The following is a 14,371-nucleotide window of genomic DNA, read 5'->3' as shown; positions in this document are numbered from 1 at the left end:
CATCTGTAGAGACAGTGGAGAAAAATACATCTGCCTGCTTCATTGAGGGGTAGTTCATTTTGTACTTTTCCCATGAATCATTTAAAATCTCAGCTAAAGACATTTTCCTCCACATCACCTACGATCCCTTCCTCTGTTACTGAGCAGTTAACCAGGGCTTAGTAATACCTGGCATTTCTTAAAGTTTGACTAAGCTTGGTTGGACTGAATTACTTTTAAGATATCTTTCTAATTTGGACATATTATACCAGGAAACTTGTGTTAAGTCAATATCAACATTCCCAAAAAAGCAAATGGCACAGAGCAAACTACATTAAGTGGGGCTGTGGTACTATAGTTACAATGTAGCAAACAATGCAAACAGCAGGAAGCAAATTACAGTTTAAAGCTAAGGAGTTCATATCAACTCTAGGATAGAAATACACAAAGAAAACTAGTAAGATTTGTAATTTTAAAAAATCATTGTAATTAAAGAATGAAAAGATGTCACTGGCAGGCATTTTCTACTTATAAATAAGCTGATATACCATGGAAGAAAGAACAAAATCCACCTCTGATCATTTTCAAAATGATCACAATAATAAATGAAATCATAATTTTCTTATATTTGAATGTACAAGCAAAGGGAAAATTTTATAATTCAGAAACAATATGAGTGTCTTTGAGCCATCTGATACCAGGGAACTAAGTCAGGCTATTCGAAATCCAGTAAATTGATTTTGGTGCAGAAAACTTGAAATTCATGCATAATTTTGTCATCATACACATTTCCCATGAAAATTCTGAAGACCCCTCATATATATGGATTTCAAAAAAATATTTGCAACAAAACAAATTTATCTTTTAATTCCATTTTCCATGAAGTTTTTTTTTTTTTTAAGTCCATTCATTTGTTAAAAGTGCAAATAAACACCAAGCAACTACAGCTGTGGCCTACACCACGCAGACAATGTGTAATATGTAGGGTTTACAGCCTCACCAACAGCTAATGATAGTAACATTACCATATCAACATTTCAGTAAGAAGAAAATGTTCATATTACATATTTATATATGATACACTTAACATGCCTTATTGATTTAATAATCAATAATATATTTCACATATGTAACAGAATATGCATGGCTACAACCTCATAAGAATGCTTTAAAAATTCATAATCAGTTTATGTAATATATCCTGAAGTTGTTACACTGTTCTTTAAATATTATTTCAAAAATAAAAATTAAAAATTATTTAAGAAACCAGTATTTTTCTTCAAGAGCAGCATTTTTTTAAAACTTAATGATTAGAAATGCAAACAAAATCTTATTCATAAAAATAAGTTTTCATCAATGCTCATGTGCTCCTTCCTGCAAACTTTATCCCAATGAAAAATCTTAGTAGAAATTTACTAAAGTCATGCGGATATCCTTACCTTGTGCTGGTATCTAGTGTCAAATGCATGTTTTATCAACAGATTCTTTATGACAGAGATAGCTGTATATCTGATCTCATAATTGTCTTGAAGAGCAATGGAGGTTTCCCTCAGAAGTAGGCCAACCAAGAAGTGATGCTTGCAATACTCATCTGATAAACTGTATTCAAGATTTGAATCTGCAGTACAATGAAATTGAAAGCCCATTTATAAAAATATTCAAAAATTACTATACAATTAAAATACTGTATTGTTTAAGAATCTATAATCATGCTAGCTAGAACTATGTTTATTATTAAAGAATCTGAATAATTCTTTTATCATATAGAATAAGCATGCAAAATTTTATAAAAGCCCTCCTAATTAGGGCTAGATGATAGTTTTAATGATAATTTCAGGCAGCAAGTAAGTCCCCAGATTCTTTCTGCTCCCTCCAACCCCCCGCCCTGGATTCTTTTAAACTCTTAGAAGTCTTAGGATAGAACATAGAATGAAATAATTCTATATTTGGTAGTGTCTTAACCTGTTTCTTTATATCTGAAGAGATTTCATTACAACTACTCATTTGAATAACTCTATTCAACAGTTCTTTATCTACTTATCCATTGATAGCTGAAAATAGGAAGAGAAACTAGAAACAACTGAACTGTTCTAACAGTATTGACTATTTCAGTAAACATTACATAATGGCCTGGATGTATACGTGAGATACAAGAAGAATAAAAGCAGGCTCATCTCTCTCCAATCCATCACCACACAAATACAAATCTTTTATTTCATAAAATCACCACCAAATTATGCCTTCGCTCCCTTTTATACTCTCAGTCTATTTGAAATCCCAGATGTTAGTATCCTGGTTGGGCCTTGCCTTGCTTGTAACTATTCAGAGGGGATGGTGATCAGGTTTAGTAATTTCTACAGTATATTTCTACTCTCTCTATCCTCTTCCCTACCATGTGATCTTGCTAGGCCACAAAGCTGAAGGACATAGTTTCTAATTTCTTCTTTGGCCTCTTTAGCATGTAATATAATTCTATGTATCCAGTTAGGATTTAGTAAATGCTGGGAGTAGTCTAATTGAATTCTCAATTCTGATGATCTGCTCACCCCTTCTTCTTCCTGACTTCCTCATAGTTATGAATAAATATTGGAGGAAGTAGGTGAGCCACACATGTTCAGAATATAATTAAGCAATGGCTGAACAGAACTGCTATGGTTTTTAAGTATTTTTCTCCATTTCTACTGGTTGTAATTCCATCACTAAAACCATCATTCAGTAGATGCTTTCCTAGAAACCAAGGCAGTTGATTTTCTTCCTGCACTGGTCATACTGTTTCGAATCCCACTCAGTCTGTACACATATGGGTCAGTTATGACCAAGCAAGGTGGCCTTAGCAGGGCAGATTTTGCAAGTGAGAATGAATTTTGTTATTTCAGTGATTTGAGCAAATCCAATCAGGTAGTTTCAGCCACACCTTCAAATCTTTGGCTGAGCAGTCCTTAAACAGGGTCAGAGAGAAGAAGGCATGACTGAAAGAGATACCATGCCTTCTAGAACAGATACGCTCAGTCCCACCCCTAGCCCCCATGCCAGCTTGCAGCAGGAACCTGTTTGCAAGTTGATTCATCTAGCAATATTCAAGTTTACTTCCAAAGTAAACACACTGCCTCCTGGATTTGCTGGGTACTTTAACGAAAGCCTCATTTAGGCAAGAGAGGATTTGAAAAGCAAACAAAGCCCCCATCCATCTTAGCCATTCATCAAATCAACTGTGCTTAGAGACAGCAAGCTACTTTAGAGTGAACCGAGTTAAACCTACCTACTGAAGTCAAACGGTCCACCGCAAATGAAAAAAAATCTAATTAATATATAAAAAGAAAGGGGACAAATAAAAAACATAGTAACATAAGAATAGTGCTACACAACAAAGCATTCAATAAAAATAGCAATGGAGATAAATGAAGGCATTTCATAAAGTTAGTACATACATATTCCTATTTTAATCTGCCTTTATTATTTTCCTGCTGCTTTCAGCAGAAGTGCAGTTACATTTTTTTCTTAATTTTGTCTCATGTAAGATTTTAAACACTGCTACATAGAGCAATTTTATTAGTATCAATATCTGCGTTAGCAGTCATTTATGTAACACACCCAATTTCATCATGCTATGAAGACAACCCTCGATACCATGAAGGAAATGGCATTAATGGACGTAGCTTCACATAGTAACAATTCTGAGGTCAACTTCAAGATGACTAGTTTAACTAGACAGCATTATACTACACTAGCACTAGCAAAAACAAAGGGAAAGGGGCATTCCAATTGATGGAAAGTGCCAATACATACCTTGAACTCTCTGCAGTTTAGGTTTCGCAAATGCCATTGGCAAGTTCAGAGGAATGTAATGTTCATGATTGCAAATTGTTTGCAGAAAATCAAACTTGTATTCCGCCAGAACCTAAACGGAAAGAAATTATACACCAGTTCTATAGTTAGCAAGGATTTACTATTTTAGTAACTTAATCTGTGGCATCAATTTTCACAACAGGAGTGTCTAGTAGTCTGAGTGTATACCTTGAGATAGGACTTGTATCAGCAAGAGTTAACACAACAGGCCTAAGACTGCCATCCTCACAAAGGCATGCTTCCAAGGTTGCTCTTTGGCTGGCATTCTGGGAAGTTGGATTTTGACATGTTCCCTACGCAATAAGTTTGTGTATTTGGTGCCAGCCTGCTTAGATTACTGTACAAACAGTATGATTTATGGTGAACACCTGTTTTGCTTTCCTTTCTGAGAGTCTAGAATTTTGACGGGGCTCCAATATTCATACATGACCAGCCCCCAATAAAAGCCTCAATGTTGAGTATCCGACAAGCTTCCTTGAATAGAAATGTCATGCTCATGTTGCTGCACGTTAAGTGCTGAAGGGCAAGTGTGCTCTGTGTGAGCCCTCACAGGAGGGTGAAAGCTACTGCATAGGCACTGCTTTAGAACCTGCGTGGATGTCTTCTGTCCTGTGTGAGCCTGCCGAGTATTCTCACCATGTCACTCAGAATCTCAAGTCATGAGGACGACTGCATGTTGTGTCTGGCTATTCCCTCCTTTGAAGTCAAGCTATACTCAAAGTAGCTAAATGAAAACAGCAGTTCCAAATCCTCCAGAAGAGAATAAATGTCACCCTTGGTCTCATGCATACATGTCTGACCTCCACTTTATAACTTACCTTAGGATCTTTGGGGCTGAATCCAGATATGTAGTCATTTATAAGATTGAAAACAAATCCTCTATCCATTAGTGTCAAACAGCGCTACAGAGGCCAAAAGAAAAGGAATAGTTAGGTACATGATTCGAAAGGTCTGTCAAGTAAATGTTTTGAAAATTTTTTAAAATTTGTTCCATACTAGGAGGTGACAGCTTTAGAGTCATCTAAAGCTTTCAGAACTTCAGATGACCTTAAAGAAAAAGATAAAGGGCAAGTGACTTATTGGAATTGGAACTCAAGGGCCTCCGCTCTACAATTTTCAAAACAAGATCCACATACCTGTGATTTATTAGGCTACATTGCTTCATTCTGGTTAAACCTTAAAGCCTAGAGTAGGCTGTTCAGTTAGCTACTGAAAGCGGGACTTCCCCATGTACACGATTCAGACCAAAAGAGAAGGTTGTCTTGTGGTCAGTGTGAAGTCTTGGCCTATTAAAACATTCTGCATCTGTAGCAGCCTTAATAACTGTTTATATCTGTCGGCATCACTCTCCTAGTTAAGGCTCTCACCACCTTGGGACTGGACAACTTCAGTGGGCTGACTCACCAGTCTTCATGCCTCTCATCTCTCCATCCATTTAACTCTTCCAGATTAACATCTAAATCCTATCCCAATTATGTCAGCTTCCTGTCCCAAACCTTGCAATACTTCCCTATAGTTATAATACAATTTCAAACTCCTTAGCTTGACATTCAAGGACACTCACGATCTTGTACCAATCTACTTTTCCAGAATTACCTTCCAGTGGAGCCCATTGGTTTATTATCTCCTCAGCATACACTGTGTATTCTCACCTCTGGGTCCCTACTCAAGCCAGGCCCAGCAATTCTATTACTTCTTGCTAATCCTGCCCCATTCTTTAAGGTTCTTAAGAAGTCCCATCTTCCTCAACCACCTTGGCCCACAAGTCCCTTTAAATACATTATTTTACACTAGTGTCTATTTCACTGATTGTCCTGTGTTCTCACCTACATAAAACAACATGAACAATCTCAGGGCAGGAAGTGTGGCATAGCAGGTAAAGCTGCCACCTACAGTTCCAGCATCTCATATGGGCACCAATTCAAGTCCCGGCTGCTCCACTTCCGATCCAGCTCTCTGCTATGGCTTGGGAAAGCAGCAGAAGAAGGCCCAAGTGCGTGGGCCCCTGCACCTGCGTGTGGGAGACCCGGAGGAAGCTCCTGGCTCCTGGCTTTAGATCAGCGCAGCTCCGGCCATTGCAGCCATTTGGGGAGTGAACCAGAGGATGGATGGAAGACCTCTCTCTCTCTCTCTCTCTCTGCAACTCTGACTTTCAAATAAATAAATAAATCTATTTTAAAAATATATATACTTTTCTTTGTATTCTCCATAGCACCTAGAATATTCCTGTGAAATAAAAAACCCAATTCTTGATTAGCCAGCTTTTATGCTTCTCCTCCCTTTTCCTCGGCAACTGTCCATGGTCATATCCTCATCACCTCTCACTGGGATTACTAAGATAGGCTGATTCTCATTTATTCATTTGGTCAACAAACATTTGAAGAATCCACTGTATTTGAGACAATGCATTAGGTTCTATAAAAATACCAAGTTGAATAACACATATTCTTACTCGTGTCAGATGGTAAAGACAGAACACATAATTAGAATACTACACACATAGTAAGATGTGCCATAGAAATCTGTCAAGGATGGGGAACAACAGAAGGGAGATCAACACTGCATGGGAAGGTTAGGGAAGAGCTGAGCCCGACTTGGTCTTTAAGTCACTTTGACATGGGGGAAACAGACAGGAGAGGAGATAGAGCTCACTGAGCTCTAAGATCTTTCTCATGATTTCTGCCAGCACTGCATTGTAACTCTACCCCCTTACATGGCAATCCAGTATGCCCACTTTCCCAGGCTGCATTTTTGCATCATCTGATACCAGGAAGGAGGAGATGCCACGATGAACACGTGAAAGTTATGCTCCACCTGGAGGTACCATGAAACTCCTAGAAAGCCCCACATACACTAAACCCCACCCAGACTCTGTGTCCTATCTGTATATTCAATTAGGGCATTACCCTTTACCCCATAAGCGGGTCTGTTATATGTGGGAATACTCCTTTTTGCCTTTGGCTTCTGGCCCTTGCTGTGAGTCTTTATCTGGCCTCCTCCCATGCTCCCTGCTAATAGGTAACTGGCTCACTCATGGCAGGTATCTCTGTGTGGAGCTGTCCACACTCACATATAAATTTATGTTCACTCTCTCACTTTTAAATAAATCCTGCTCTCACTTGTGCACTGTATTCATGCCTCTCCTCTCTGAATTCTTATCTCTGTGGGGGCAAGAACTTGGAATATGAATATGATTCATATTCCCAGAACAACTTCTTCCATTGTACCAGCAATACTGTTATTCTCAAAAATCACTTGTTCAGAGCCAGCACAGTGGCGTAGTGGGTAAAGCCGTCGCCTGCAGTGCCGGCATCCCATATGGGCGCCGGTTTGAGTCCCGGCTGCTCTACTTCTGATCCAGCTCTCTGCTATGGACTGGGAAAACAGTAGAAGATGGCCCAAGTTCTTGGGCCCCTGCACCCATGTGGGAGACCAGCAAGAAGCTCTTGGCTCCTGGCTTCAGATAGGCTCAGCTCCAGCCATTACGACCATTTGGGGAGTGAATCAGTGGATGGAAGAACTCTCTCTGCCTGTCTGTAACTCTGCCTTTCAAATAAATAAATAAATCTTTTTTAAAAAATCACTCATCCCTAAAGAATTTCTGAAAATGCTTATCTCATCTTTGCTCAGTGGCCACTCTCAGCACTGGTCTTAAGGAACTTGTCTCTGTTCAGATTGCCGGGTCATAATCCCTCCCTCTCTTGTTTTCCTACAGCATTGTGTTTGGATTTGTTATTACCATTATCACTTTTATCTTGTACATATACTTGAATTGACTACAGACATAACTTCTCACATCTTTGAATCCTCACAAAGAAGACAAGCAACCATCTATAGATATGAATACTGTTCAAGGGGCCAGTGCTGTGGCATAGCAGGTAAAGCTGTCACTTGTCACTTCCCATGTGGGTGTCAGTTCGGGTCTTGGATACCCCACTTCCAACAGAGCTCCAAGTTCATGTGCCTGAAAAGGCAGTGGAGGATTGCCCAAGTGCTTGTACCCCCGCCACCCATGTGGGAGATGGGGTGGAGTTCCTGGCTCCAGCCTTGGCTGTTGTGGCCATTTGAGGAGTGAACCAGCAGATGGAAGATTCTCTCTCTCTCTCTCTCTTGCTCTGTCGCTCCCTCTCTTTAATTCTGCCTTTTAAATACATAAAATAAATCTTTTAAAAAAATATTTAAAGTCTGGGGCCAGCAGTGTGGTGGAGTAGGTTAAGCTACCACCTGTAGCACTTGCATCCCATATGGGCGCCTGTTCAAGTCCCAGCTGCTCCACTTCTGATCCAGCTTCCTGCTAATATACCTGGGAAAGCAGTGGAAGATGGCCCAAGTGCTTGGACCTCTGCACCCATGTGGGAGACCTGGATGAAGTTCCTGGCTCCTTCCTGATCAGCCCATTTCCAGTCGTGTGGACATTTGGGGAGTGAACCAGCAAATGTAAGGTCTCTCTCTCTCTCTCTCTCTCTCTAATTCTGCCTTTCAAATAAATAAATAAATTCTCAAAAAAAATTTAAGTCCATTGGAGAAACTAGGACTTTGTATTTCAGAGATCTCATCCTTAGTTTACTTTTTTTTAAATTAATTAATTAATTTTTTTTTTGGACAGGCAGAGTGGACAGTGAGAGAGAGAGACAGAGAGAAAGGTCTTCCTTTGCTGTTGGTTCACCCTCCAATGGCCGCTGCGGCCGGCGCATCTCGCTGATCTGAAGGCAGGAGCCAGGTGCTTCTCCTGGTCTCCCATGGGGTGCAGGGCCCAAGCACTTGGGCCATTCTCCACTGCCTTCCCTGGCCACAGCAGAGAGCTGGCATGGAAGAGGGGCAACTGGGACAGAATCCGGCGCCCTGTCCGGGACTAGAACCCGGTGTACCGGCGCCGCAAGCCAGAGGATTAGCCTAGTGAGCTGCGGTGCCGGCATCCTTAGTTTACTTTTTAAAAGACTAGATGTTTAAAAGGGTGGATGTTTGCTTCCGAATACACAAAAATGGCTTATGTCATAATTTAAGAACTTTATTTTGAATTCTTACAAAGGGAAGTCTAACATTAGAAAATGATACCCTGGAGATCTGAATTATGAATTTTTAACAAAAGACAAAAGTATGTTAGACACTAAAACTGCTTGGAGTATTGACCAGAAGGTTCTTAGTATATGTTTGATACATTTTGAAAGGCTAAAAAGCAAATAAAAACTAAGTGAAATACTAACTCACACCTGTCTTCTACAACAAATCAAATATTGTTACTTTATAGAATAGCTGCATTCTGGCAATGCCCCTCACAGACTGACAATAACGGAACACAACAAGGATAAATGTTTATCTTTCATACATATAGAGATTTCTGGTATTTTTGTAATAATTTTGTAAATAATCTCACTCGCCAACACTAATAATTCATATGTATATGTATTCACATACATACATACTGTGGTTTCATCACCAAATGGGTAGCTATAAGTTCAAAGGATGAAAACGCTAAAGCCAGGGCCGGCATTGTGATGCAGTGGGTTAAGCCATGGCCTGCGACACCAGCCTCCCATATGGGTTTGAGTCCACTTTTGATCCAGCTCAGTGCTAATGCTGGCAAAGCAGTGGAGGATGGCCCAACATGGGAAACCCAAGTAGGAGACCTGGAAGAAGCTCCTGGCTTTGGCCATTTGGGGAGCAAATCGGCAGATGGAAGATCTTTCTCTCTGTCTCTGTCTCTCTATAACTCTGACTCTCAAATAAATAAATCTTTAAAAGAAAATTCAAAAGCCAACATGGGCCAGACAAGTGATTTAAATGCATAAACAGAGTTGGGCTACAATAAGGAATGGTGGAAACTGTAGCAACCTAGGGAGTATCTGCCCTATCTAAAAGCATCCAGATTACAGTATGTTTAAAAATAACCTGTGAAAGAAGCCAACCCTATCTTCTAGCTAAGCCACGTATGTGGGATCTCTCATTTAATTAACTAGTCATTTTTAGCAGGAGAAAAAAAAATCAACCTTGGATGAACTGATCCATTAATTCTGGAAAGTGGACGATTTTTATGTTTGGCTTTCAAGACTGTATCAGTGAAGAGTTCCTTACCATGTTCTAGCTGCCTGTAACTCACCTTCAGAAAGCTAGCCAAACTATAATTCACATTTCTGGACTCATCCGGGATCTCCGCATAGCGAATGGTCACGTGGGGGATTATTGCAAGCAGCAATGAATGTAAAACATGATGAAATGCCTCTGGGAACCTTTGGCCTCTAGGAAGCTTAAATCAAATCAGCAGAGAACAAAAGTCAGAGCTCCAAAAGGTCTAAAGCAATTGTCATTTTTATTTTCAAACACATTCTCTATGTAAAATGTTTCTACACTGAAATATAATCTTCCTCCCAACTGAAAAATGACATCACTATTTCAATATGTACCTTACTCGAGATCATATAAGAACTAGCTGAACCCCTGATAAGCTAAATGAAATTATCAGCAAGAATGAGTCATTCTGACCCAACTGTGTAATACCATGTTCCCGATATACAGACACATCCCAGTTTTTCATTCCATTTTTATTCTGGCACACAGAATAGTCATGTGTCTCAATTTCAGTAAACCCTTTCTATGATTCATTCTTAAAAACAAAAAGCAGCTGAACATTGACAACCTTTAGCTTTACAACTCATATAAGAAAATCTCTTTGTATCTTGAAAACAAAAATACAACTAAATACATATACCACATTCTAGGAACACATGTATGACATAAAGTGGGTTTAACTTTGTAACCCTTCTAAGAAAAGGGCTATGTGCTACTTGCTCACCTTCCAAATCAATCTTTTCAACACAATCTTTTCAACCACAAGACAAAGGCAAAGTTTCAAAAGTAATGAGTTTATAGGCAAATAACTATAGGAAAGACTATGGAGAAAATGGAGAGACATCTGCAGATTAGACTAGAGAAAGTATGAACAGTGAGCCCTCAGATGTATACAATGTATCCATTGTTTCTGTAAGCAACATTGAAAACATGAAGGGCTAAGAGTCCTTGAATAGAAAAGGGGATTTGTACATCCTGGCTGTGAGTAAAAGTAGCTTCCTTTGTCTATATAAAATAGTATTCTTATAAATATACACAATTATTAAGTGTCAGTTAAAAATAAAACAAAAATATTCTCAAGCCTGCTTACCTTAATTTTATTCTCCTCCAACAAGTATGTAGCCATTGACTTTGCAATTATTTCAAAGAAAAACCATGAGTACTAAAATAAATAAATAGATAGATATAGATAAATAAATAAATAAATAAAACCTTGACAGTTACCCAAATCTCTGAAGCCTTGCAAAATCTGCCAAGTCAATATGGATCTTGTCTCTGAACTTGGCTAACATTTTCCAGTGCTACCAAGTCACTATCAAAATCCCACAGGATACCTTCAAATTGTTTCAGCAAAAAGATACTATCAGACCTCAGGGTTGACTGCTGATGTACAAAGGGAAGATGCGAATGGAATGTTCTCCTCCATGGAGACAGGTATTTTTTTTTAATCTTTGACATTTGTTTCAAACTGCCCACATGTAGTTATAAAAGCAAGACATCTTTTAGTTTATAATGTTACTATTTTGAAACTCTCTACAGACCACAATGAGTGTTATTACTCCCTACGCTTAGAGCAGGTGTCAACCTTCTCCTTCCAGCCTAAATGGCCTAGGTGCTTGCCTGGCCCACATGATCTGAAAGGGAGAGAGAAGCCTCAGGCCAATTCATCCCCAGATATCCCAAATTCTACCAATGGAAGAATAAAAATGATGACAATAATAAAGGCTACCATTTATGGAGTGGGTCAGAAAACTATACATTAGACGCTTTACTTACATTTTAGAAATGAGGAGTTGGAGACTCAGAGATGCCAAAAATCTGGCCTATGTCACAGAACTGTTCTGTGGTGGATATAGGATTCTAACTAAGACCCATCTAATGGAAAATTCTACTATGCATGTGATTGAGGGCCGGAGGTGAGTAGAGAGGGCAAAGAAGGTTCTGAGGAGAACATAAGGAAAAGGACGCATGCTTGAATTGGTGGGACGCCTAGACCTGACATGAGAAGGCATTAGAGAAGTGTGTCTAGGGCTGCTTTTGTTCCTCGTTGTGTCCCGTGCCCTTACCTTTAGCAGTTTGTTTATTGCTAAAAAATCTGCAGACTGTTTCAGTATTGCTATCATGGTAGTAGCCAGGGTTTCATGTATCAGCTGGGACTGAGGAGCACTTGGTTTTTCAGGCCGGAAACTATACTACAAAGAAAATGAACTGTAAGATGAAATTGTCACATAAAACCAATCGCTCAGAAAGCAAGCTTACTCCACAAACCTTTATGAAGGATCTTAAATAACTATCCAAGCCTTCTTCATGGCACTTTGATACGATATGTAGGAGGACCCTGAAATGAGATTCACAGAACTCAGCATGTCTTGTGACAATCAATGACCATAGTTTAATTGTTAAATAAAATCATTGTGTCTAACCCTAAAAATTACCTGACATTGCTTGGACAATTAAAAGTGAGATGACTGCATAAGATATAATGGTAATTATATAGATTTCAGCACTTACCATGTTTAGGGACTTGGAAAATATATTTCCTGGTTAAATATGCATCTAAAGTATGGCCATAGCTACAATGTAGTATAAGACCTCAAGGAAGGTAAATACTGAAATCCCCCTCTAGTGATAATAAAAGCAAGAGAATAGAGAGGTTCCATGAAAAGCATGTTAACAGATGGCAAGGGAAAGAACGAGTGGAAGGAAGAGACAGGGCAGGTACAATGTCAGCTAAAATTGGAGATAAATAATATAAACTTCATAGGAAGTTTTGAAGTTAAGAGACTAGGAATGGCTTTCAAACTTTAGGACACATCAGCATCACCAGCTCCAAAGGTTCTCATTTTGTAGGTCTGGGGTGAAGTCCATCATTAGGATTTTTAATAAGCTCCCAGGTGATATCGATGCTGGTGATCTGGGAAGCACATTTTGAGACTCACTGGACAAGAGTAATGCATCTTGGATTTTCAACCAGAGTTTCCCCCAAAGCACACAAGAGCAAACGATATGCAGGTGTGCACAGGCTGAAGCATGGTGTAAAGGTCAGGGCAACAGCAGAGGTGGCAAAGCCAGAAACAACCAGCACTGAGCTCAAAATATTTCAGAAGTCTCCTGTTTCAACTTCAAATTTCAGGTGTATTTCTGCATTCTATTATGTAATATATCTTATTTTTTAATATAAAAATAATACTCTCTATTCTTTCCAGTAAAAAGTGATGGCTTAGGGCCATATTCTGCCCAATATGAGAGCTACTAGTCACATGTGACTATTTGAATTGGTTAAAATTAAGCATAATTTAAAAATCAGTTACTTAACCAAATTAGCCAAATTCCATGGGGCTAGCAGCTACTATATTGGACAATGCAAGTATAGAACATTTATATCATTGAAGAAAGTTTAATAGGAACTTGTATATGTATCTTCTGACTTATATAAAGCAAATATTAATGAACATGAATGGAGAAATAGATAGTAATATAAAACAGCAAGAGACTTCAATATCCCACTTTCAATAATGGATATATCAATATATCACTCAGAAAATAAATAAGGAAATATTAAACTTGAACTACACTTAGACCAAATGGACCTAATAGGCACATACACAATATTCCATGCAGAATACACCTGAATGCAGAAATACACCTGAAATTTGAAGTTGAAACAGGAGACTTCCGAAATATTTTGAGCTCAGTGCTGGTTGTTTCTGGCTTTGCCACCTCTGCTGTTGCCCTGACCTTTACACCATGCTTCAGCCTGTGCACACCTGCATATCGTTTGCTCTTGTGTGCTTTGGGGGAAACTCTGGTTGAAAATTTCCAATAGTGAAAGAATATATATTCTTCTCATGTACACATGGAATATTCTCCAGCATAAACCATGTGTTAGGCCACAAGTCTTAAAAAAATTAAGAAGACTAAAATCATATCAAACACGGTTTCCAACCACAATGGTGTGAAAATAGAAATCAATAACAAGAGGAACTGTGGAAGATTTAAAAATATGTGGAAATTAAACAACATGCTCATGACCAACTTATAGGTCCAAAAAGACATCAATAGGGAACTTTTAGAATATCTTGAGACAAATGACAATGGACACAATATATCATATTGATGGCATGCAGAAAAAGCAGAGGGAAGTTTTCAGCAGTGAACGTGCCCCTTAAAAGAGAAGAAAACATCTTTAATATGTAACTTTTTTTGGACTGTAACATCAGAACTCACATGGTACAGTTGACAGGAACATCGTCTTCATGGGTCATGTTTGTGAGTACTCGGAAGAGTTGCATAAGAATTACAGGAAGAAACTGTATCATGACTTGAATCTCCATGGCATGCAAACACTAAAATAAGTCATGATTAGTTATGAAAATGCACAGAAATATAAGTTACACATGTGAAGCAAAAAAAATTGAATAATTAGAAATATATTGACTAGAAATATCAGCTTGCTTAAATGTGAGCTTCATGAGACAGG

The 14,371-nt window shown here is 38.7% G+C and overlaps 1 protein-coding gene across 3 annotated transcripts in view; it reads right to left on the bottom strand.

Annotated features, from left to right (window-relative positions):
- Window positions 1-14,371, bottom strand: part of DOCK11 (dedicator of cytokinesis 11) — a 203,004-nt gene that overhangs the window by 65,563 nt on the left and 123,070 nt on the right. For 2 of the 3 annotated variants that reach the window (XM_062184437.1, XM_062184435.1), the window contains exons 24-32: window positions 14,119-14,237; window positions 12,160-12,229; window positions 11,958-12,083; window positions 10,982-11,053; window positions 9,923-10,069; window positions 4,644-4,727; window positions 3,766-3,877; window positions 3,239-3,277; window positions 1,419-1,597 (exon numbers count right to left, since the gene is read on the bottom strand). In XM_062184437.1, coding sequence (XP_062040421.1) covers window positions 1,419-1,597; window positions 3,239-3,277; window positions 3,766-3,877; window positions 4,644-4,727; window positions 9,923-10,069; window positions 10,982-11,053; window positions 11,958-12,083; window positions 12,160-12,229; window positions 14,119-14,237 — 948 coding nt within the window. The remainder of the gene's footprint in view (window positions 1-1,418; window positions 1,598-3,238; window positions 3,278-3,765; window positions 3,878-4,643; window positions 4,728-9,922; window positions 10,070-10,981; window positions 11,054-11,957; window positions 12,084-12,159; window positions 12,230-14,118; window positions 14,238-14,371) is intronic. The other variant, XM_062184436.1, reaches the window with a different exon arrangement.

The sequence above is a fragment of the Lepus europaeus genome, chromosome X (genome assembly GCF_033115175.1).
Source record: "Lepus europaeus isolate LE1 chromosome X, mLepTim1.pri, whole genome shotgun sequence".
Lineage (NCBI taxonomy): Eukaryota > Metazoa > Chordata > Mammalia > Lagomorpha > Leporidae > Lepus > Lepus europaeus.
Note: the sequence above shows the minus strand (reverse complement) of the source record. Positions and strands in the feature narration are given on the sequence as shown.